Raw genomic sequence first — 21,974 nt, forward strand, 5'->3', positions numbered from 1 at the left:
GACAGAAAGATAGAAATTGTGAAATAAGAGAGAAATAAGTCTCGAATGAGTTAAAAAAGAACATTTTTACTTATCGGATTACTGCTACTTCGAGAATTGTAATCTCACGCCCTGTCCTATCGTCCACGAAAGCTTAACCAGCCAGCACTAGTCACAAAAAAGCAGCTACATATGTTAACAAATTGCCAATGCTATGCGGCTAAAGTGGCACTCTGCAAACAATTTTGCAAGTAATAATTTGGAATATAACAAACTGAAGGAATTCACGCTAACTTTGCATGTAACAAATCGCAAAGCATAAAGCCACTTTGTTTAAATTATGCATTTCAAGAAATTGCGAGATATATTGAGTTAGAAAATTTCTGAAATCGAGTTTTTATTATTGTTATGTTGTTTGAAACAAATAGCTTTCTTCGATTCTTTTGATGAATTTAAAATGTACCAACTGAGTTCACTTATTAATTTTCGAATGTCAAAGCATATGCTATCAAAAGACGTAAAGGTGCCCCATAAGTGGCACCAATATTGGCGACTTAGGTTAGAAAAAAGAATAGTCGTAATATAACACTAACTATCACTCAAGCTAGTTCGCTAGTGCGAAAAGAATAGTCGTAATATAACACTAACGCTCACTAAAGTTGGCTAGTGCGATCAATTTTTATAAAACCAAAGAATCTCTGTGCGGGAAACTTCTTTTGGTAAAATGACGTAGTCATTCCCAATCCATTTCCTCTCAGTCAGCGGTTATTTGAATTTATATTTTTTCTATTTCGACAATAGTGAGCCACACACAGCTTCAAGCTTTTTTTGTTGAATAACTCATATTATACAGAAAACAGTTATAGTTTTTTTCCACTCAAAACGCTTTAAACTCAATCCATAGTTGAAATTTAAAGCTGACGTGACTCGTTCTTTTTCTCGTTTTCTGATAAAACCTACTTCGCTTGAGAAAGCATAAGTTGCTAACCTGGTGACTACAACTAAAGACTTTCCGTGCCTCCTCCTTGTCGCATTAATTTTCCCAGATTAAGGGTGATTCATACTGCTAAGAAGATAGTTTACGGTAACACTTGAAAACTTTAACCAATATAAACAATGTACGCAAGGCAAACTTTAGACAAACAACATCAATTTGATCTTGAATTGAAACTTCTAGAGTTCAGATGAGACCGACTGAGTACATTTCTATTCTTGTACATCTGAAAAGACGAATGAACTTACAATTCAATTAAGTAAATTAAATCAACAATTCTGAGGGAACCGAAATAATCACATCAATTTTTCAGTCCACTCACAAAACTCCATATCGCATTTTGAGTCTAGATGTAGCTGTAGTCTCCTAACTTGGTTCGTGACAACATAACTAGTGCGCTTCTCCCGCTTTTCCAGCGACCTGAAACACAATTACTGAAGTAAACAAAAAGCATTAACCCTAGCCCTTAATCAATCGTTCACTTAATAAAAAAAATGTTTTGAGCCAATCAGAATTCACAGTTTTAAATAGGACATTCTGCATGAAAGAGCCGTTTATATTCAGGAAAGATATGGTTTATTTGGTTAGTTTGAAGAAGAAGTAGTTCGGATGAGACTGTTTGCAGACATTAAGCAAGCCAAATGATGGCGTTTGTACCTTATAGTCAAACAGACAGCGTTCGAAAACCTCAAACCACCAGAGGAATTAGTGACAAAAAAACTGTGGAGGTGATGGAATGCATCAGAAATATTAGATTTTAAGCTGATAGTCCAGCAAGCCGAAGGGTCAAAAAAGCCGAAAGAGATAACCATTCCAACAAACCAAAAAGTATTATTGTTGAGCAACATAACATCTAATTTTCACTGTTATTATGCAACTGTTACGTAAATCTGATGTAATTTTTGTTTTTCTGATGTAATTGCGGCTTCTAGATATGGCGGTTTGTTTTCGCCGATTTAACTTACCCTCTTGAAGTCGTTCATGTTTGTCTGATTCACAGGGGTTCCGTAAAGGACCAACATTTTCACAGACGTCACATCACCCCCGCCAAAATTACTCTTGATGAAAACCTGAAAAACATGTTCTGCTGGGACGCAGGTCCGTAGACGATCATCTACCAAGCAAATCGAACAAAAACTGAAAGATTTTTTTTTGTCAAACGATGAACGCTAACGCGAATCAGTTGACTGCTTCTGGTTTATTTTGATGATGAACAACATTCAAGTCTGACAATTTTATCCCGGAGTAAAAAGATAACAACAAATAAACTAACTCATTGCTCATTATGATCCAAAGTAAATAACTCTAGGATTATGTAGTTAATAAATATTATTACACCACTGCATGTACACTCACTGTGAGGGAGTTGAGGTTCTGGAATTTGACATATTTAAGTTCTACTGGCTTCTGAGCTATCACATCATCCTTGGTTAGCTGCAACTCCTGTGCCAGCGGACAGGACTCTATGGAATCAAAGTCAAGGGAACTGCTTAGGTTGGCGTACAAATTTATTTGCTTAGGAGCCTCCTCCACACCTAAACGCATCACATTATGCAGGGTTAATATTTTGAAAACGGTCCTTTCAGAGCGCAAAGTGTGCCCATACATAGCAACTCATAAAACCGCGTATATTGCAAATAAAATATGCATCCTTTAACTAATTTCCTTGAAAAAAAATTAAAATCAATTTAGAACCGTATCTTAAAATGAAATAAATCTAGGAAACTAAAAGCAATTGCCTTCGGAAGCAAGATTTGCAACTCCTGGGAGTACCATTACAATACCTGGCTACAGTGGTGGGAATTCCGAATTTTGAAAACAAATTTAATTCTGAAGTTTTCTGAAATTTTTTTAAAAAAACTACCAAGATTTGAGCCGTCAAACTTAGAGACAAGACTCGCAACCCCTGATAGTTCCCAACTACAAGGTTAAGAATGTCAAATTTTGAAAAATAACTAAATAAATTTTCTGAAAGTTTTTGAAAAAATAACAAAAAAACATCATATCTCAAAAACCACAAGGATTTGAGCAGTCACATTTGGAGGCAACATAACTCGAAACTCCTGGGAGTACGCTGATATAGCCTCACTATAGAGATGGGAAATTCAAATTTTGTGAACATAAAAAAGACATAACAAAAATCACATCACGGAAAATAAGAGCATTTGAGCTATCGCTTTCGAACGAAGATTTGCAATTTGGAACTCCTGAGACTACCCTCACAGTGCCCACCTATAAGGTAAAGAATTTCTTTTCTTTCGCATGTTTTAAAATCTAAGTTTTCTGAAAAAATAAAGAGAAATCATAAAACCACGTCATATCTCGAAAACTACAAGGATTTGAGCGGTCATATTTGGAGGAAAGATTTGCAATCCTTGAGAGTACTCTGATAGCACCCAAATACAGGGTCGGGAATTTCAAGTAATGTAAAATATTTTGTAATTTGAGTTTTCTGAACTATCTCGTTCACTAAAAGGATTTGAACATTCGTAATTGGAGGCCAAACTCGCAACCCGTGGACACCCTGACAGCATCCCACTATTGGGCTGCTTATTTTAAACCACTGCAATAAACGATATGGCTTAAAAAGTTTAAAAATTCTTTCGTTAAACATGCAAAAATAATACGTTGAAAAAGCTTAAACATGGCGAGATAGTGATACCCGCATTTAAATATATAATAGAATACAACATCCATTTAATCGAGATTTACAAAGACGTGTAAAGATCCATGATAATCGTGAATCAACATCCTCCTCTTCATTTCAACCAAAATGTCAAAAGAAATCACGATGATGAGACTTGCCACAGAAATACAATCAAGTTCGAATAATAATTACCAAGCTAATAATACACAGCATTATAATGGTCGGGACCTCACCTCCTGATTGGGAAGGATCAATTCTGATGGAGTGCAACTTCACGGGTTGCTGAAATCCGATCCTCAGCAGAAGCTGAAACAAAACAGCTATTCTAAGTAATAAAAGAAGATCCCAGGCCAAAAGATAACACATCATAGACCCATATAACAAAAGCTCCTAAACGTCAAAACGAGACCAAAGATACCATGTCTTTCAAAAAGATTAATTAAATAAGGATTACAGAATATAAATCAAAGATGCACTCTACACTTTGTGTAAAGGTTAACTGAATTACGTCAATCAGCTAGTCGAAAAAATTACATAACTTGTTTCAGATCGAAGCCTTCTGCCTTTCTCTGCCCTTTCTCTGATTTTCCAAAATCAATAATCGCTATATCTGAAATGATTTCTGAGCCATGCTTTTTTTATAAGCCCCTAGCCCAGCTCCCACTATTCAATCTTGGGTATTCTTTCCTTGGGGGAGAGAGATGTCATCCATTTTGCCGCACCCAGTCCTAGCTTGAGGGCAGGCGGATGACGCTAGGACCCCTCCAACCGCCGTGACCGAAGCAGGAGTCAAACCCACGACCTTTGTACTAAAGGCAGCGCGTCTTACTCACATAGCCACGGACTCTTGCGCCATGCTTATTCAATTTCGTCGAAACTGAGCATTTAATCAAAACTCGGCAAAGCAAAGCATTGCGAAATGATCTTGAGTCAGCATTGCAGCTTTTGTGGATCGTGACGCCAGGCATGACCGTACCAGACAACACGACTTTGGTTTATAACATACAGTAAAAAAATGTAGGGACAAATTTATATACCCAGTATATCCTCTTTAGCGGTAGTTCACTATTTAAAAACAACACTTGCAGAAAAAATTGTTTTTGATCCGAAAAACGCTTCACAAAATTGCTGAAGTAGAACGCTATCATTATCAATTTTAAACTGCGACATTTAAAATGTACACTTCAAGTCTAACACCTACAAGGATTCAGCATCGAAAACTCAATAACACGAAAATATATCATCTTACATCCCACGTCCCTAAAACCTAACTCAATTGAAAACTTAAAAATGCTTTCATTTCTAATCCAAAATGACATGTATTTTTATTGAAATTATAATTTCATGGAGCATTCACTTTCTTCGATTTCATTCAAAAAATATTTTTTTGTTTTTTCTTTGATACGATTTCAAATAAAAACGAAGTTGAGAGAACCTCTATGATTGTTTAAGCCCTGGAAACTGAAATCTGTGATCGAATACGGTGCAACTAGAAATAACATTTTGACGTACCAAAAAATCTGAATTAGAAAGAAGTTAAACTTGAAAGAACTTATTAATCAGTAATTCAGCGGTAGTTTCGGCTTCAAAATATGATGGTTTGATGAACATCCACCGGAGACAATATTGTTTATTATGGACAGGGTTGCATAATAATCCTATTTAAATTTAAAAATCAATTGAATCAGATTTTTTTATTTTGTTCAATTTTTTTAAATTTAAATCCAATTTTTTCAAAAACTGCCTAGTGTCTTAGAAAAACCAAAAGAAGTGTTAGAAAAAATCTTAAAATAACGGGTATTGTGGAAAAAGTTGATCAACTTTCAGTTTTGGATTAAAACCCTCCTACAAAAGACCAGTTTTACAAAACTGGCGGGTAAAATTTGACGTATAATTGGCGGGAAAAACGCCACCAACTGAGAAAAATTTCCCACCATGGATTTGAATCGAAATTTAAATCGGACTTAAATCAATGATTTAAATCACTAGATTTAAATCAAACAACCCTGGTTATTGAATAATTAACAATAAGGCCAGACAAACAGAGCTAAGACTAAAAAAAGCTGTAGGTGGAGAAGGGACAGTAAAGAGAATTTTCTCTTGGCAAATTTTACGTTTAAATATTTTTTTGGTTTTTTCTTTGATACGATTTCAAATTAAAACGAAGTTGAGAGAACCTCTATGATTGTTTAAGCCCTGGAAACTGAAATCTGTGATCGAATACGGTGCAACTAGAAATAACATTTTGACGTACCAAAAAATCTGAATTAGAAAGAAGTTAAACTTGAAAGAACTTATTAATCAGTAATTCAGCGGTAGTTTCGGCTTCAAAATATGATGGTTTGATGAACATCCACCGGAGACAATATTGTTTATTATGGACAGGGTTGCATAATAATCCGATTTAAATTTAAAAATCAATTGAATCAGATTTTTTTATTTTTGTCAATTTTTTTAAATTTAAATCCAATTTTTTCAAAAACTGCCGAGTGTCTTAGAAAAACCAAAAGAAGTGTTAGAAAAAATCTTAAAATAACGGGTATTGTGGAAAAAGTTGATCAACTTTCAGTTTTGGATTAAAACCCTCCTACAAAAGACCAGTTTTACAAAACTGGCGGGTAAAATTTGACGTATAATTGGCGGGAAAAACGCCACCAACTGAGAAAAATTTCCCACCATGGATTTGAATCGAAATTTAAATCGGATTTAAATCAATGATTTAAATCACTAGATTTAAATCAAACAACCCTGGTTATTGAATAATTAACAATACGGCCAGACAAACAGAGCTAAGACTAAAAAAAGCTGTAGGTGGAGAAGGGACAGTAAAGAGAATTTTCTCTTGGCAAATTTTACGTTTAAATGCAAAATAAAGTTTTCGTTCCTATCGCCTGATTCTGGTGAAAAAATTGCACGCGGAATAGTTATGCATTGGCAAACATTTGTTTTTCAAAGCCAACATTGGGGGAAAGGGGATGAGAGAAACGCACAGGAAAGCCTAGATTTCAATGCAATTTTTTTCTCTTACTATAAGAGACTAATCGTAACATTAGTTTTGGACTTTTTAGTTCCAATTAATCATCATCACAATCATAATCACTATGATGATGATGATGATTCATGATAAATTGGAAGTAAAAAGGCCAAAACTAATGTTACGTTAGTCTCTTAAAATAAGAGAAAAAAATTGCACTGAAATCTAAGCTTTCTTGCGCGTTTCTTTCATCCCTTCTCCCCCAATGTTAGCTTTGAAAAACAAATATTTACCAATGCATAACTATTCCGCGTGAAAATTTTCACCAGAATTAGGCGATAGGAACGAAACATCTTCGGTTTGGTTGAATGACACATCTTCGAGTTTCGTTTTTGAGGAGTTTCGTAGGTTGTTTCTTGTATTTTGTAGGTTTGCGTGGTTTCCTATTATTAATTTCTATGTTTTATTACATAGCACTTCATCGTATATTATTATAAATAAAAAGCTCGAGCAAGTTAAAAACATCAGAGTTCTTTTGCTCCTTACCAAGTGGACCCTCTAAGGAGTACATTACCAGAGGATCTAAAGAGCAGAATACAGATATTGGCTCAATTCATGTATTTTTTTAGGTCTCGGGTGCAAACCATCTGATGACAAAAAACTCATTACAAACTTAGTTTCATGATAAGCTATTTCAAGCTCTCTTGCGAGTTTTTTGTGCATTTAATTCAACGCTTTCACTTATTTTTTTCCCAGACCGTCCGATTATTTTCCTCAATACTACTTAGAAATTTACATTCTTATTTTCATTCTTATATAAGGTCTCTTCATTTTTTTCTAGTTCAAATATATTCCCATCAGAGCCATGTTGTTCAACTGGATCATTTATTCTTCCCAATATTGAACTTTTTCAACGTTTTTGCTGTTAAGATCATTCAAAACACTCCGACTGGCTAACACTCTAATCACCAAGCAATATTTGAACTAAAATTTTGCGGGGAATTTAATTGTCAGTATTATATCGATTGTAAGAAAAATATCGCCAACAAGCCAATTTAAAAAAAATTGTTGCATTGTTTTGCCGCCGAAATAGAATTAGTTCATGAAAATTATAAAAAGCGGTGAGAATCAACTTGCCTTGCATCAGATTATTCACAAATAACAACGACGTAAATCTATCAAGTGACTGTGGTCAAATATCGATTGTCATAATATGTCTAGTAATCACCACATGACCAGTCTAATCGTGTCAGTAATCTTGATTACCGTGACAATAGCCAGCTGTCCAGAAACAAAACTTAAACGTTTGACCACCGATCTTAAGCAATGTGCTCACAACAGGTATTTCTTCGCCCAGCTGCATATAGTGAACAAAAACAAAGTGTGTGGGGCCACTTTGCTAAATAGTAGATGGGTCTTAACAGCCGCTCACTGCGTTGTCAAGAACAGAACCTACCATGTTGAAATTGGCAGCTTCGAACTAGATAAACCCTCCCCCAAAGAGAACATAAGCATCGAGATATTTGCACATCCGGATTACACCCAAACCGAATACAACAATTCAGAAAACGACAAGTCAAAAAAGGAAATTGTGACAATGATAGCGGACGTTGCACTGCTTAAACTGAGCAAGGAAGTGACGAAGATGGGAAGCTACACGCCCCAATTCCTGCCTCCATGCGACAAAAACTACACAGGCATTTTACCTAGAATAATATACCGAGTAAAACATAATCGTAAACAAACATAGATAACAGACAGACAGTTGGAAAAAAGCAATGAACGGAAAGAAATAAAAAGTACTTGAAATAGGAAAAAAATAATAGAAAAAAAAACATTCGAATATGGCCTTAAAATTTTTCGAACTTCGGGAACAATTTATGATTAACACTTTATGATAAATATTGCCCTATTTAAGAAAACTAGCTCAATGCTTAAACTTTTAATCCTCTGGGAAATCTGAAAATCAAAATCCTCGTGTGAAATTCGAAGTCGATCAAGTTTTTACGTTTATGTCACTTATTCCTAGACTTTTTCCTGCAAAAAAAATAAACAGAAAAATTCACCAACGTCTATATAAGAGAATTAATTACGTTCCTGACTCGTAAAAAAGGAAGGTTCTGGCGGTAATTTTTTTTAATCTCTAAGCAAAATTTCATCATGTACTTTAACAAAAAAAAACGTTTATCTGTTTCAGTTTTACCACAGTGAAAAGAGGACATATTCATTGATTTCACAAGTTTTCTTAGACTTATTATTTGAGATTTTAAAAAATTGAAAAAATAGCGACGTAAACTGCACGACAGATAATCGCAATGTCAGCCTTCAAGTGGTGGCTCGAGGGACAACAGTGCCACACCCCTACTCCATCAGCAAGTACCTGGAGACACTGAAACTCACTGAAAAGCCAACTTGTCCCCCGATGACAATCTACAACAAACCAATCAGAGACATTGAGATATGCATGCAAGGTAAGTTAACGAGGAAAATATACAAGCAGCAGACAGAGACAAGCAAACTAAGAAATAACTATTCAAATTAGTTGATTCTAATTCAGTTATATACACAAAAAAACTCCCCACTTTTCGCATTTGAAAGCCATTTAATATTACTGTATTTTTAATATGGATTTGACCCGATCCTTTTCTTTTCTCACAAGGTCAGAATGGCGCTCAATGCTGCAATGGGGACAGCGGATCCCCCCTGTTCCCAGTTAACAAGAAAAACAACAAGGCTATTTGTGTGTATGGCACAGTGAGCTATGGTAACACCGGTTGCAACAATAACTCGACTATCTTCATGCGCGTTCCAGTGTACAGAGAGTGGATCATGGAAACGATTGCGAAAAACAGCTAAGCAGAAATGCAACTAATTCCCTCGCAATTAGTAAAAAAAATCTCAAACTGCAATATAGAAAAGCTTTTCCTTCCTGCTCTTTTAATCACCTCCTCCGTATTCTAATGGCTTTAAAAAGAAAACAGTGGCTTTGCAAGTTTATACAAGTGTATAGATGAAATGCCTCTATTTTTTCACAAGCAGACAACATATTACGATCCAATTTGACCTAGTCGAAACTATATATTTTTTGGGAGGCTGAAGGGTAAAAGAGCCAATTTCTTCAATGATAGGTTGCAGCCATGTTAATGTTAATAAACTGGTTTTTTGAACTTCGTGCAACTAAGGAGGAATTCAATAAAAACATTACAATTCACCTATTCCTAACGTCTTCAAAAACTTATCACGCAAGTCCAAGCCTGCGTTCGTTTCCATCATCTGCAATGTCGTTACTGCGATAAATTATCACACAGAGGCGAAGGTTCGCTTCGCAAACACTTGCGCGAACACGACAAGAAGCAGCTTTACAAAGTGCAAAAATAAAATTAGAAATAAGCCTCGAATCATTAAAAATTCTGCTACCTCGAACCTGAGATTCGAACCTGCGACCAATAGATTAAGATTCTCACACACCAGACACTCAGCCACGGAAGCTTAATAGACACCAAACACTAGCCACAGCAAATAAAACAGAACAGATGCTATGCAATTTCCAATGATACAGTGAAATTTTCAAATAAGTGAACAATTGTAATGAGCACTTTTATTTGAGATTTAGGTTAGACGGAAGGTTCATACTAACACACTATGCTGATCGCAAGTGTAATAATCGACGTCAAATTGTAATAAAGATATAAATTTAAAGAAATTGACTAAAATTTATATTAACCGAACAATTCGATACTGTTAAAACTAGACTTTTAGACATTGAGGAGTAGCGGAACTTAGATTAGCGGAACTAAGAATAGTGTCGGTTAGAGTAGTTTTGAAGTTTTTACTCCAAACTTTGACTACCTCAAAAAATTATCGTTGTTGATCAGTGTGATACTATTTATTGAACTTTACGCTTTGCATACCAATTTCCACCTGATGCACTCTGTAAGGAGTTAGGCAAAAAACAACTGCATTTTAAACGTATAAAACATACAGAAAAAGTTCTCTCGCTTAAAAACGAATAAAAAGAAGAAACAATCTTAATTTTTCAGTTTTTATTTAAAATCTTCGTAATTCTTGTTTGGTTAATTTAAAATAGCAATGGTCAAAATGGCTTTTTTTTCAGCTTCCCACCCATTCGTAAATTCAAAAAAAACTGTAGTAAGATTTATTCACCTATTGATGCTGATTTGAACGGTACTAAAAAGCCGCGAGCTAACAGGCTATTTTACTAATGAACTGAAAAACATAACTGTCATAACGTTACACTCACGTTCACATTTTACTTCCTCCTTTTTATCCATAGATTGAACTTAAAATGGTGGTAGCCACTGATACAAAAATTAACTTAACATGTAATTTCGATTGAAACCAAAAACCCAGGTTTGGCAGGGTAGTTCTCGAGAAGAGTCAAAAAGTTTCCAAAAACGGTAACAAAAACAAAAATTTGTCTTTTCCGAGAACCATTACTTTTTATGTCAAAAAATGGGCGTAGTCGCATATGCAAAAAAAACTTCCCATAACCAGTTCTTTGGATTAATCGCAAAATCTAAGATATGGAAGGGTATTTTTTAGTAAACAATTAGAAACAAAAACACTCAAAAATCAAAAAAATTGACGTTTTCCGAGGACGATAACTTTGGGTTAAATTATGAGTGGCGGGTAATAAAGGGGAGCTTCTCATTCCACGTTATCTCCATTGAATTATAACCTCAGGCTCAGGTTTGAAAGGTTGGTTTTCGAGAAAATGAAAAAAGAATTCAAAAAACTGTCAAAAAAATCAAAAACTTCAAAATTCCGAGGGCCATAATTTTATGTGTTAAAAAAATTGGTCATTGACTGTTATGGAGAGGCGCTTTTCAAATCCGTTCTATTCTTTAAAACCAAAATCTCACATTTACTAGATTTGTTTTTGAGAAAGCGAAAAAACATCAAACATGTCGGTCAAATATCCGTCACAGGCTTTTTGAAGGCTGTAGACAAAGGGCTTAATCGAAAAGAGACCAGAGGAATATGTGGGCACACAAGAATGTAGGCGATCTCCCTACTGATACCCTTTTTTGAAAACCGGTAGAAAAGTTTTCGAGAAAAAAAAACTTTTTTTTGCAACAAGTGATAAAATTTTTCAAAAGGTCTAAAAAACCCAATGCCATACATTTTCATAATACCTAATTTTATCAAAAAGCAAATCAAGGCAAGAAACGTCAAGCAAGAAATTTCAAACTCAAACTAGCAACCCCCTGAAACTACCCTGTAGAAACAAGTACTCACCGAGTAGTCAGTAGTTAAATTTGAACTTTCATGAAATTTAGCACGAGAGCATATCAGCATAATAAATGATAGCAACATCAAAAGTGATTCAACTGATTTTGTTAAAGTAGTTGTTGACCCGAAAAAGTCTACATTCCGATTTGATAGCGCTTGCTAGTCGCAAGCGTATAAAACAAGCTATCTTAATCCGCACCTCCGGTCGCTTCAAACAGAATGATGAACATAAAAGTTGCTTTTATAAAAACAACGCCATGATTGCAACCGTAGTAGACGGGGGCATCCAACAACGCTTTTTATCGGGAGAAATAAACAATTGCATCTGTAGTAAGTAGTACCAACCCAGCAGTTAAATTTGAATTTTCATGAAATTGAGCATCTCAGCTGCATAGTGATTCAACTTATTTTGTTAAACTAGTTATTAACACAAAAAAGTCTACATTCCGACTTGATAACGCTTGATAATCGCCTGCCTAAATATTCATTTATAAAATAGCAATTATTTGTATCGCTGGGACACTTTCGAGGTATTCTCAACATATTAGTTATTTACTTGATATTTAATCTCCTATCACGTAAGCACTTACTTGCTCATCGCAGTCGCTCTTTGTGACAGCGGCTGAGTCTGTAAGGAGACAGTTTATACCAGGATTGCCAGAGTCCTCGTTCAGACATTCAAATTCAGCCTTGTTGATCAGACTGTTCAGACACTGCATGCCCGGCGGTGCATCCTTCATAATCGGGTCTCCACTGACGTCCGCGGCGGCCGAGTAGTGCTGTTTGATCTTGGCCTCCAGGGCATTTGGGTCTGCTCCACTCACCCTGTCCACCTCGACCATGTTTTTCATCATCACAAATGTGGGCATGGCTGTTATGCCGTATTTCGTGGCTGTCACCTAAACAACAAGTCCCCTTATACACAACATACTTTAGAAGAAAAACGTCTTCAATTGATGCTAGTTCGACATGTTGGATGCACAAATACTTTGCGTGAATGAACCAGCCGAGGTATAAGTGAACTAAAAATATGCTGAATATATAAACCAGCCGGAAGCTACGTTATTATTTTTTTTAAAAAGTGCATGATTTTATGGATCTATTTAACTGTTTCACGTTACCAGGTACAAATATTTTCCGTTACTGATATTCGCTACTAGGTACAAAATTTACATATGTATAACAATTCAACTATATCTTTATAGGGGTGCAACTTGTTACTAGGTACCGGGGGGTAGGAATAGTTACAGAAATCCGATTTTACAAAATTTTCTGTTACTGAATTTTCACATAACTATTATATAACTGTTCAGTAATTTAGGTCAGTTTAAATATGGTAGCTGGTGTCTCGTCCATATACCACCATCACACTAGCCTTGCACTTGTCGACGTCAACTTTGAGGAAGAAAGCGTTAGTGTATTTCTTCTCGAAACCAGCAAATGTGGGTGCTATCATTTTGCACGGTCCACACCAGGCAGCTGTGAAGTCAATAACTGCCAGTTTGTCCCCCGGAGCACCCTCTCTAACCACCCTCTCAAACGAACCATCTGCATCCAACTCCCGCACCATTCTATTTAACCTTACTATAATGTCTCACGATCGACTTTGCCTCAAGGTTTCTTAAAACTACACACCCACAAAACGAAGAATAAAACAGCTTCAATTAATCATTCAGAGCCAGCATCAATCCTCTGAAAAATTCAACTTTGTTTTACATGAGGATAGAGCAGAACGAATCTTGAGTTCCTTTATTCGATGTCTCCGTAAGGAGTAGTTTTACTAAAAGTCCTTTCTTTTTTATTCAATTGATCAGATATGATTTAACAGGTAGCTTGAATTCACACTATGTACAAGTATTCAAATATTTACAAAAACAAAATCCAGCAGCGATGCCACGATAACTTGCGTCTTTGATCAAAAATATTAAGTTTTCAGACTGCAATGTAATCAAGTTCAAAGTCAAGCCTGAATTTAATACAATTCACTGATTTCTTGTATAATTTCCGGAGACTGATCTAGGACTTTATCGAGGGGCGAGGGGGGTATTGGTGTGCGAGTTTTTAATAAAATTTTCGAAAATTTTGTCGATCTTTTTTCAGGGGTCGACCAAATTAATTTTCCGAGCTCTCCCAAGCACTGAAAATACCCTGTTTTGGCCAAATTTTTTGCGCCGCACGCAAAAACTTGAAAAACAGGCCAAAAAATTTACAACAATGCAAAATATTTGAATTTAAAACCCTCGACTCGGCAACGGAAATGGACCAAAAAACCGGAATGAAGAACTCAGGGGGCGGATCTAGGATTTTCTAGGAGGGGGCGGATTTTCAAAAAATTTTGTCGACCTTTTTTTTAGGTCGACCAAATTGATTTTCCGAGCTCTCCCAAAGCATTAAAAAGACCCTGTTTTGGTAAAAATTTCAGCGCCGCATGCAAAATTTTAAAAAACAAGCCAAAAAAGACATTTTTGGGCACTTTATGGATTTTTTCACCAAAACATCGCGTTTTTTCGGCTCGCGCTTCCCTCTCAAAATTATTTATTATTCGCGTCGCTGTCTTAAGAAAAGTTAAAGGGTAATTCCGCCCCCCCCCCCTAAATCTGCCCCTAGAAGAACTTCATAACTGTCTGACACCATCATCATCGCTATTATGCATATTGCAAACAATAATCAACACACAGGCAACTAATTTTGAGATCTAAACATACCACGAACATAACACTACTTAACAAAGAACACTTGGTCGAACAATTCGGTCTCATCGCTGTCTAATTCAGACGTCAAAGCTGAGGTGTTAAACTTATGAGAGCGCTTTTTGAGCTGCTTATTTTGTTTTTCAACGACTGTCACGAGTGACACGTTTTGCTTTCCTCTTGATTTGTCATGACCTCTTTTGACACGAGCTGGTAAGTCTCTTGACCTTGACACACTTCTGCTGTTGGATGACACCCGCCCCAGACTTGAACTTCTGTTTCTCGTCACAGTTCGACTGAGTCTTGAACTGTATGCTGATTTGGAGGGCATATTACGACTTCCATCCCTCTTAGTCCTCAACTTCAGCTCACTTTCCGGACTAAACTCTCTCGCAAAAGTTGCCATGTTTTCCAACGCGGCTGTATTGTACTTTGTGGGCGAATCCACTTTATCATCCATGTAGTCAACTAATTTAAAAAATGGATTCAAAACTTCCGTGGCGTGATCTTTCTTCTCTGGTTGTACAGTCTCGATCAGTCTTTTAGACCTATGGCAAGCCACGTTGCGTCTGATTTTTCTTTCATACTGGTTGTCAACTGGAATCTTTTCCTCGAGCTTTTTCCTCTCCATGGCTTCCATATACTGTGTGTACTGATATTTGTCAATTTTGGTCTCACTCCTGTCAATCAGTTTGCGACAGTGCATCAGTTTACCAGCGGCCTCTAAGAGCAAATCATCAGTAGTTTCTCCCGGCTGCAGCTCCAACTCTTCTCTCAGCGGCTTGTAGTGCGAGTCCACTTTTGGTTTCACTGATTCAAACTTCTTACCTCGACCAGCTTCCTTTTTATCATTTAAATCAGCTGTCAGTTTTGATGCCTTTTCTGGATAAGTTCTAGGCTCGTTTAGTTTCATCCGTCCACTTCTGTCGTTACTAGGAAAACGATCTTCCGTAGAATCAGTTGAGCTTACATCATCATTTTCGGAGAGTCTTTTTTCCTCTTTGGGTCTCAAAGCGGATTTTCTCTCAGCCGAATAATTTCTCGATCTACTGTTTGATCTTGATCGACTGCTGTGTTTCTGTTTATTTTCTACTTTATCTTCTGAAAAATGTACTTTTGGCATATTTTCTGATGACATTTGATGACTTCGTTTGTCTTGGCGATTTTCACAGGAGAACTGGTTGTTATCAAAAGGAGAGACTGGTAACGATTCAATCCAGTTTCGCACATTATCTTCGCTCGCACTTTTATTGGCTTTAAAAGCGGACACTTCTTGGTTATGAATATCATGCTGCAGCTCAATCTGTTTCCTCTTCAGCTCCAGAAGTTTCTCTTGCTCGATTATTTTCTTCTTCAGAGCTAGCGTTTCTTTTTCGATTTGAGACAAATGAGTTAGCTCCGAAGGATTTCTCAAATTAGAATCAGCTAATGAAAAACAATCTTCTGTTCGACTGAGAACTTCAACTGGTTGCAAACCAACGTCACAATCCGCTGCCTGCTTCTGAATTTGAGCTAATTTCTCATCAACTTGCTTTACCGCACCTGTACCAACAAAATTTCTACAATTTGATGCTCCCGTAGCCGACTCAGTTTGCACTGAAATTTCGACCTTCTCGGACGACCGATCTTGACTCTCATTATTTTCAGATTTCTTTTTTTCGTTTAATTTATTTTTTCTACTGTTACTATTGCTTCGTTGACTATTGTCTGATAGCGTATTGAAACTAAGGTTGAGAGCGGGTGCGTTTGACTGTTGAACATGCCCTTGAACTGAGGATCTCGGAGATGTTTGCAGACAAACTGACGACCTCGAAGTCTCTTTGCCTTTCAACACCTCCAATTCGTGCACTGCAGACATCAGCTTCTGTTGCATCGCGTGATGTTGTTGAATCAGAGTTTCTCTCTCTTGGTACAATTTGCGCGTCTCTTTTTGAAAAGCTACCTTTTCTAAATTGTGGCACTCTGTATGTTTATCTAGAGAATTCTTCAAAAGGTCATGTTCTTCAGTCAAGGTAGCCAACTCCTGAATCAGCGAAGCTAACTTCAATTTATCTTCATTGCGTAACGACTTAAATGAGGAACCCTGGCTATCAGCTGAAATTTCGTTTTGACAATTCGTGTTTTTCGGTGGCATATTTTTGACAGGTTTCTTATTAGCGCTGCTTTTCAAATTGGAAGAATTACTCATCTTAGAATTGTTCCTATCATTCAAACTTTTCTGACTGACTGCATTTGAGTTCTGAATGGACGGTGTGTCCATGAATGGCCTGATTTGATCTCGTGAGTTGGCAGGATTACTATTTATAGGGGACGAAGTTCTCAAAGCAGGGCCCGTTTTTGGTTTGATGTTGGAAGCAGAGCTGAGAGCATTGTTGGGTGAAGACTGTTTTGACCTAATTTGACTGTCAGTGGAGATGTTGTTGAATGTCACCACATGTGCCGGTTTAGATTTGTGATCACATAAAGGGTCTATGTCTTTACTCCAGAAAATTTCTTTCTCCATTTCTGTATAATTTTGACTACATCTACTCTGAAAGGCAGCAGTAACCCTCAACAAAGCTGGACCCAATTTTACAAAAACCGGGGTTTTCTATTGTATATTCAGATATGTATTGCACTCCACGATAGATGTGATAGATTCCGTGATCTATTCCAACAAAAAAATTTTGACCTTTCACCGAAAAAGCCAGGTAATTTGAAGTTTTAGGGGACAAAATTCTTACTTTAGCAGCTGAGTTCCACAAACGTTCAAGGAAAATCGCTGTTGCAATTAAATCATTATATTGCGTGCCCCAAATATGGTACAACTAGAAACAAGAACTATGCTATTCAAATAATTGTTTTTGTCACATATATCTTTAAGCTCAACATTTTCACATAATCTACCCATGTCTCAAATAACATAACTAAACTAAAAAAACTAACCGGTGAATAAAAACGTTATCTTTGCTGTGCTATCATATTATCATGCATGAGATCTACTTTTCATGTCTCAAGTTTCACCAGCCGAATTAATCATTACACAACAAAGACTTATAGAATTTTCGATAAGGCGGAAAAAGCTAAGATTAACGAAATTGGAACGGCGAATATCTATAACATAGTTCCAGTGAGATTAACCGAACGCAAAAAACGAAATAAATTCTCATAAACCAATTGGGGAAAGAAAATGCTGACTTGTTTCTACAAAAACCTGAACTTCGAAATTTATAAGAAAAAAATGTATAGCCTTTGAAATTAAATCTTATTGAACTTCTAGAAAAATTTATCATTGACCCTTTTTGATAAATTTAACCCCATTTGAGAAAAACTGGACACATAAGTAAAATTACCAAGAGAATAGCTGAAAATCTTGAAACCAAACAAACTAAATGTCCCTCAAGGACATTCGGGGTTATCAAAAGGCACTTTCGATTGCTTGCTATAAATAAAGATCCAAAAATGAAAGATTGAAAAAACTTGAAACACAATTTTCAAACAACTACCACAAAAAGAGTTTGCAGAAAATCATTGAAACTCCAAACGCCTGTGAAACTAACCTAATTACAGCAATCTTGTCAAATATGAAAATGGTACGCAAGGGCAAGAGAGCTGAACGACAACAAAAAAGATTAATTACACTTTGACGCGCGTTGACTAAAAAACATAAAAATTTAGTTTTCAAAACTTTTCAGCCAGAATGAACCACAATCTTCAATCTCGTACAGCACCCTCCAAAAACATTCGTAAATAAACTAGTCGAGTTTAAATTGCAAAACCCAGCTATTTGGAATTAATTTAAAGAATTTTAAACAAATTTTACAGTAAAACAATACGCTGGACCATCACCTTAAACCGATTTGAAATGTTGACGCTAAGTTGCTTTGAGCTACCTGCACACAATTTCAGAACAAAAATCAGAAACCTCGAACTAAAAAAAAAATAAAAAATCAAACAATAAATCGCTCTAAAATCGTATTTGTTTTCAGAAAGGTTTAGTGAGTTTAAAAACAAAAAAATCCGGGAAATAGAGTTATTTTTTTGAGATTGAATTGAATAAAACAATTGAATTGAATATAATAATACTAAAAACACCCGGAAAATAAACGACAAAAATAGGGACGAAATCAATTAAGCCTACAAAAAAACTTTTTTTTCTGTAACTCAAGACACACTAACTCGATACCAAGAACTAGAGCGGCTAAAAGTGCAACTAGGGTGAAAATGGAGACCTTCAAACATTAGAAACAATGAACAAAATTATTAACAGGAAAAACAATCTGGTACACGGTTGCGATTACGTTGCTTATCGCAAGGATAAATATGTTGTACGATAAACTGCAGTTTTCTCATTGTTTTGAATTTAAATATTTTTGATTTTTTCTTTGCAGAGAAAACTGTCGGAACATCATGAGCTATTCGCATAGAGACCAATATCTCATGTAAATTGCTCTTTAGTAAATTTGATACTTAGCTTAAAAAAGAAATTTACTACGGATGATCTGATACTTCCAGCAAGGCCAAAAACAAAAAAATGTTCAGAAAGAAATCAGAAAAATTGTCGCCTAGAACAATTGTATAATTACAAGTAATCCAATGCCTTTATTAATCTGTAAAAACGGCGTTAGATTAAACAAATTCTACACCATTGTAAGACCCATTTCGACTATTTTGAATTAAACAACTTTTTGACCTCAAATTTTGAATTAAATAACTGTTTAGATGGTTTTGAATTAAATAACTTCGGCGCCATTTTGAAACTCATTTCGGATGAGCAATGCCGAAATACTCGTCCAAACATTGGACAAATAATTCTGGTTTTCCTGGCAAAAAGGGTATCAACTTCAATTGATCCAGCGAACTAATGGCGGAAAGCAGAGTATCTGTAGTGCAACTAAGACAGTGTCCGTCACTCGCCAGCTGATTGGCTAATTCGGTCTGGTGATTGTGCATGAGTGAGTCATTTACAACTACGATTAGAGGTTTCTGCAGGTTGAGTACTTCCAGACAAGTGCCTGCGCCAGCGTGGGATATGATCAGATCGGAAGATGCGATGTCTTCCAGCAGTGAGTCCTTGTAATCATAGCAATTAACTTCAACTAAACATCAAATTGAGGTTCAAGTACAGATTTGAAACAAACGAAAAATAAAGATTTTAAATGAATATCTTAGTTGTGGAATGGTGTTGAAGTGGTTATAGGCTCAGCCTGACATTCAAAGGTCGGCGGCTCGAGATCGAGACACCATGAACCGTGCTTTCTGCTTCAGGGTTGCGAAGAAATTTCAAAGCCATAACAACCAATGAATAGCCTTAATAAAGGGTCCGACAGCGGTTCTACCTAAAGAATGGTCCTTTCTCTCGTGGACGGAGAAAAAAATACTCACATGCAGCAGCAATTGTTCGAGCGTTAAAGATGAAGATATCTAAAGATATCTATTCTATCCAAGTGATGGGACTCTCACCAAACCCCGTTAATTCAGGAGTTAAGAAGAGCTTTAATAGGAACTAACTTTGGTGATGCTGTAGGACCTCCTCATCAAACTCAGGTGGCTTCCCTTTTCCGTATTGTACAGTTACAGTAGAGAAGCCTCTACTGCTTAGAATATTAAGGAGTTCTTTCTGATGTGTACATAATGTTGAGATGAGTTTCTCGAAGAGAGTGGTTCCCACTGTTATCAACAACTTCTTTTGTTTTATCATCAATTGGAACTGAAGATAACATTATTGTTCAATTTAGAAACAAATTAAACACAGACACGCTTCGCACCACTTGCAATCTAATCAGGAAAACAGACAGTTAAAGAGTCAATGAACACAAGTATACAGAAAAAAAAACGGACTTGTTTTTTTTGAAAAAATCTCAAATTTTAGTTCTAGAACTTTTTATGATTTGCACTTTTTCGACAAAACTAACCCAATTGGAGAAAAAGGGATCAATGAGAAAAATTTTTATTTCGCTGGAATATCTGAAAATCAAATTTCACTTTCGAAACTAGTGTCGATTGAAATTATCAGGACAAAATGCATCAAACTTGAAATTGATTTCTCAAAATGGGCTTACATAAGGCGACAAACAATAAAGACAAAACTTGCTTTGAATTTCAGCAGAATTAATATGATGCAATTTGCTTAGCAAAATTCGGATCCACAGTTTTACCCTAAAAATGAAGCATTTTTGGCTTTTTTATTCAATCAAAAAATAAGCCAAAACTACCCGTTCGATTACTTAAATAAGTATATCAAAGTGAGCCTCTCGCGTAGCCCAACAAGCTTCAAGGTATAACCTACTAAACATTGTATTAACTAATTTATTTTTTGTTTGATAGACAAAAAAGTCTTTTTACCACATGAAACACCAATTTTATTAGTTAAAAAAACTATTTTTATCTTTGCGCAAAATTTTGAAAAATACACCTTTTCAAAAGTTTGTTCGGCTACGTGAGAGGCTCACTTTGATCTACTCATTTTTGATTCCTTAAAAAAGCCAAAATTATCAATTTTTGGGTAACATTTTGGACTCGTAGTTCGCAAAACAAATTGCACCATATTAATTCTGTTGGAATTTCAAAGCAAGTTTTGTCATCTTCATTTTTCACCTAATGTCAACCCGAACAGAGAAAAACGCATTTTAAATTTAATGTTTGATGGGTTTTGTCTGAATAGTTCAAATCATCACTGTAGAAGTCGATCAAGTTTTTCGTGACCTGAACCATTTGCTGTTCGATGGTGGAGTTTGTCTTCCTTTAAACAAAGGAAATGAGCTGAACCTAAGAAATCAAAAGTCAAACCGGGAAAAAACAAATTTGAGCCTGAACAAAAGTTAACTTTTCCTGTATAAAAAAAAACGAAAAAAATAATCGCGATCTATATTAGCGTCTGAACTACATTCATCAGCTCTTTAAAAAAGTTCGGAACTGCCGAAAAAACTAGCTTAATCAAAATGATTAAATCTAGTTTAAAAAACATGCCAAAACCAAAGGATGTCAAACTAGCATCAGAAGACACCTTACCAAAAGGTAAAACAACCCGAAAGTACCTGAGCAGAAACCTTTTCAGCAAAAAAAAACAGAAAAACTAATAAAAATGTTCCATTCCCCCTCTAACTACAATTTCCAACAGCAAAAACATGTGCCAGATCCAATCCCAGGACTTTCGCGATCCCGGTACCTTCAGACCAAATGTGCCGGAGACGCAAAGAAATTTGAATTTATTATCAACTGAACATAAACATACAATTTCTAATTTTGACCATTCTGTGAACAAAGTTATTTAAGGAAAAAAGTATAGTTCCCGAATACAAGTACGCTCGCTCTCGCAAATGAATGACCACTTTAAACCATTTAAAACAAAAAAAATAGAAGACCAAAATGAAAGTCTTCACTTCATTCATTGACAATTATCAAGAGTTGCTGATGTAAACTAAATCAGAAACTGACTTGGGTCGAAGCTTCGAAAAC

At 35.9% G+C, this 21,974-nt stretch overlaps 3 protein-coding genes across 3 annotated transcripts in view; all 3 read right to left on the reverse strand.

Annotated features, from left to right (window-relative positions):
- Positions 1-1,212: 1,212 nt before the first annotated feature.
- LOC134849698 (thioredoxin-like protein 1) lies at positions 1,213-13,542 on the reverse strand. Its single transcript, XM_063866534.1, has 6 exons — positions 13,223-13,542; positions 12,438-12,746; positions 3,854-3,926; positions 2,330-2,508; positions 1,939-2,043; positions 1,213-1,393 (listed from the first exon to the last, which is right to left on the reverse strand). Exons 1-6 carry the CDS (start codon positions 13,415-13,417, stop codon positions 1,364-1,366), a joined length of 891 nt encoding a protein of 296 aa, XP_063722604.1. The 5' UTR covers positions 13,418-13,542; the 3' UTR covers positions 1,213-1,363.
- Positions 13,543-14,565: 1,023 nt separating this feature from the next.
- LOC134839984 (paramyosin-like) lies at positions 14,566-17,040 on the reverse strand. Its single transcript, XM_063855616.1, has one exon. It carries the CDS (start codon positions 17,038-17,040, stop codon positions 14,566-14,568), a length of 2,475 nt encoding a protein of 824 aa, XP_063711686.1.
- A 2,138-nt stretch (positions 17,041-19,178) lies between these two features.
- Positions 19,179-21,974, reverse strand: part of LOC134849916 (UDP-N-acetylglucosamine transferase subunit ALG13 homolog) — a 342,028-nt gene continuing 339,232 nt past the window's right edge. Inside the window, exons 2-3 of the mRNA XM_063866551.1 lie at positions 20,028-20,228; positions 19,179-19,615 (exon numbers count right to left, since the gene is read on the reverse strand). Coding sequence (XP_063722621.1) covers positions 19,278-19,615; positions 20,028-20,217 — 528 coding nt within the window. The 5' untranslated portion in view covers positions 20,218-20,228 and the 3' untranslated portion in view covers positions 19,179-19,277. The remainder of the gene's footprint in view (positions 19,616-20,027; positions 20,229-21,974) is intronic.

This window comes from Symsagittifera roscoffensis, chromosome 1 (assembly GCF_963678635.1).
Source record: "Symsagittifera roscoffensis chromosome 1, txSymRosc1.1, whole genome shotgun sequence".
NCBI classification, from domain to species: domain Eukaryota; kingdom Metazoa; phylum Xenacoelomorpha; order Acoela; family Convolutidae; genus Symsagittifera; species Symsagittifera roscoffensis.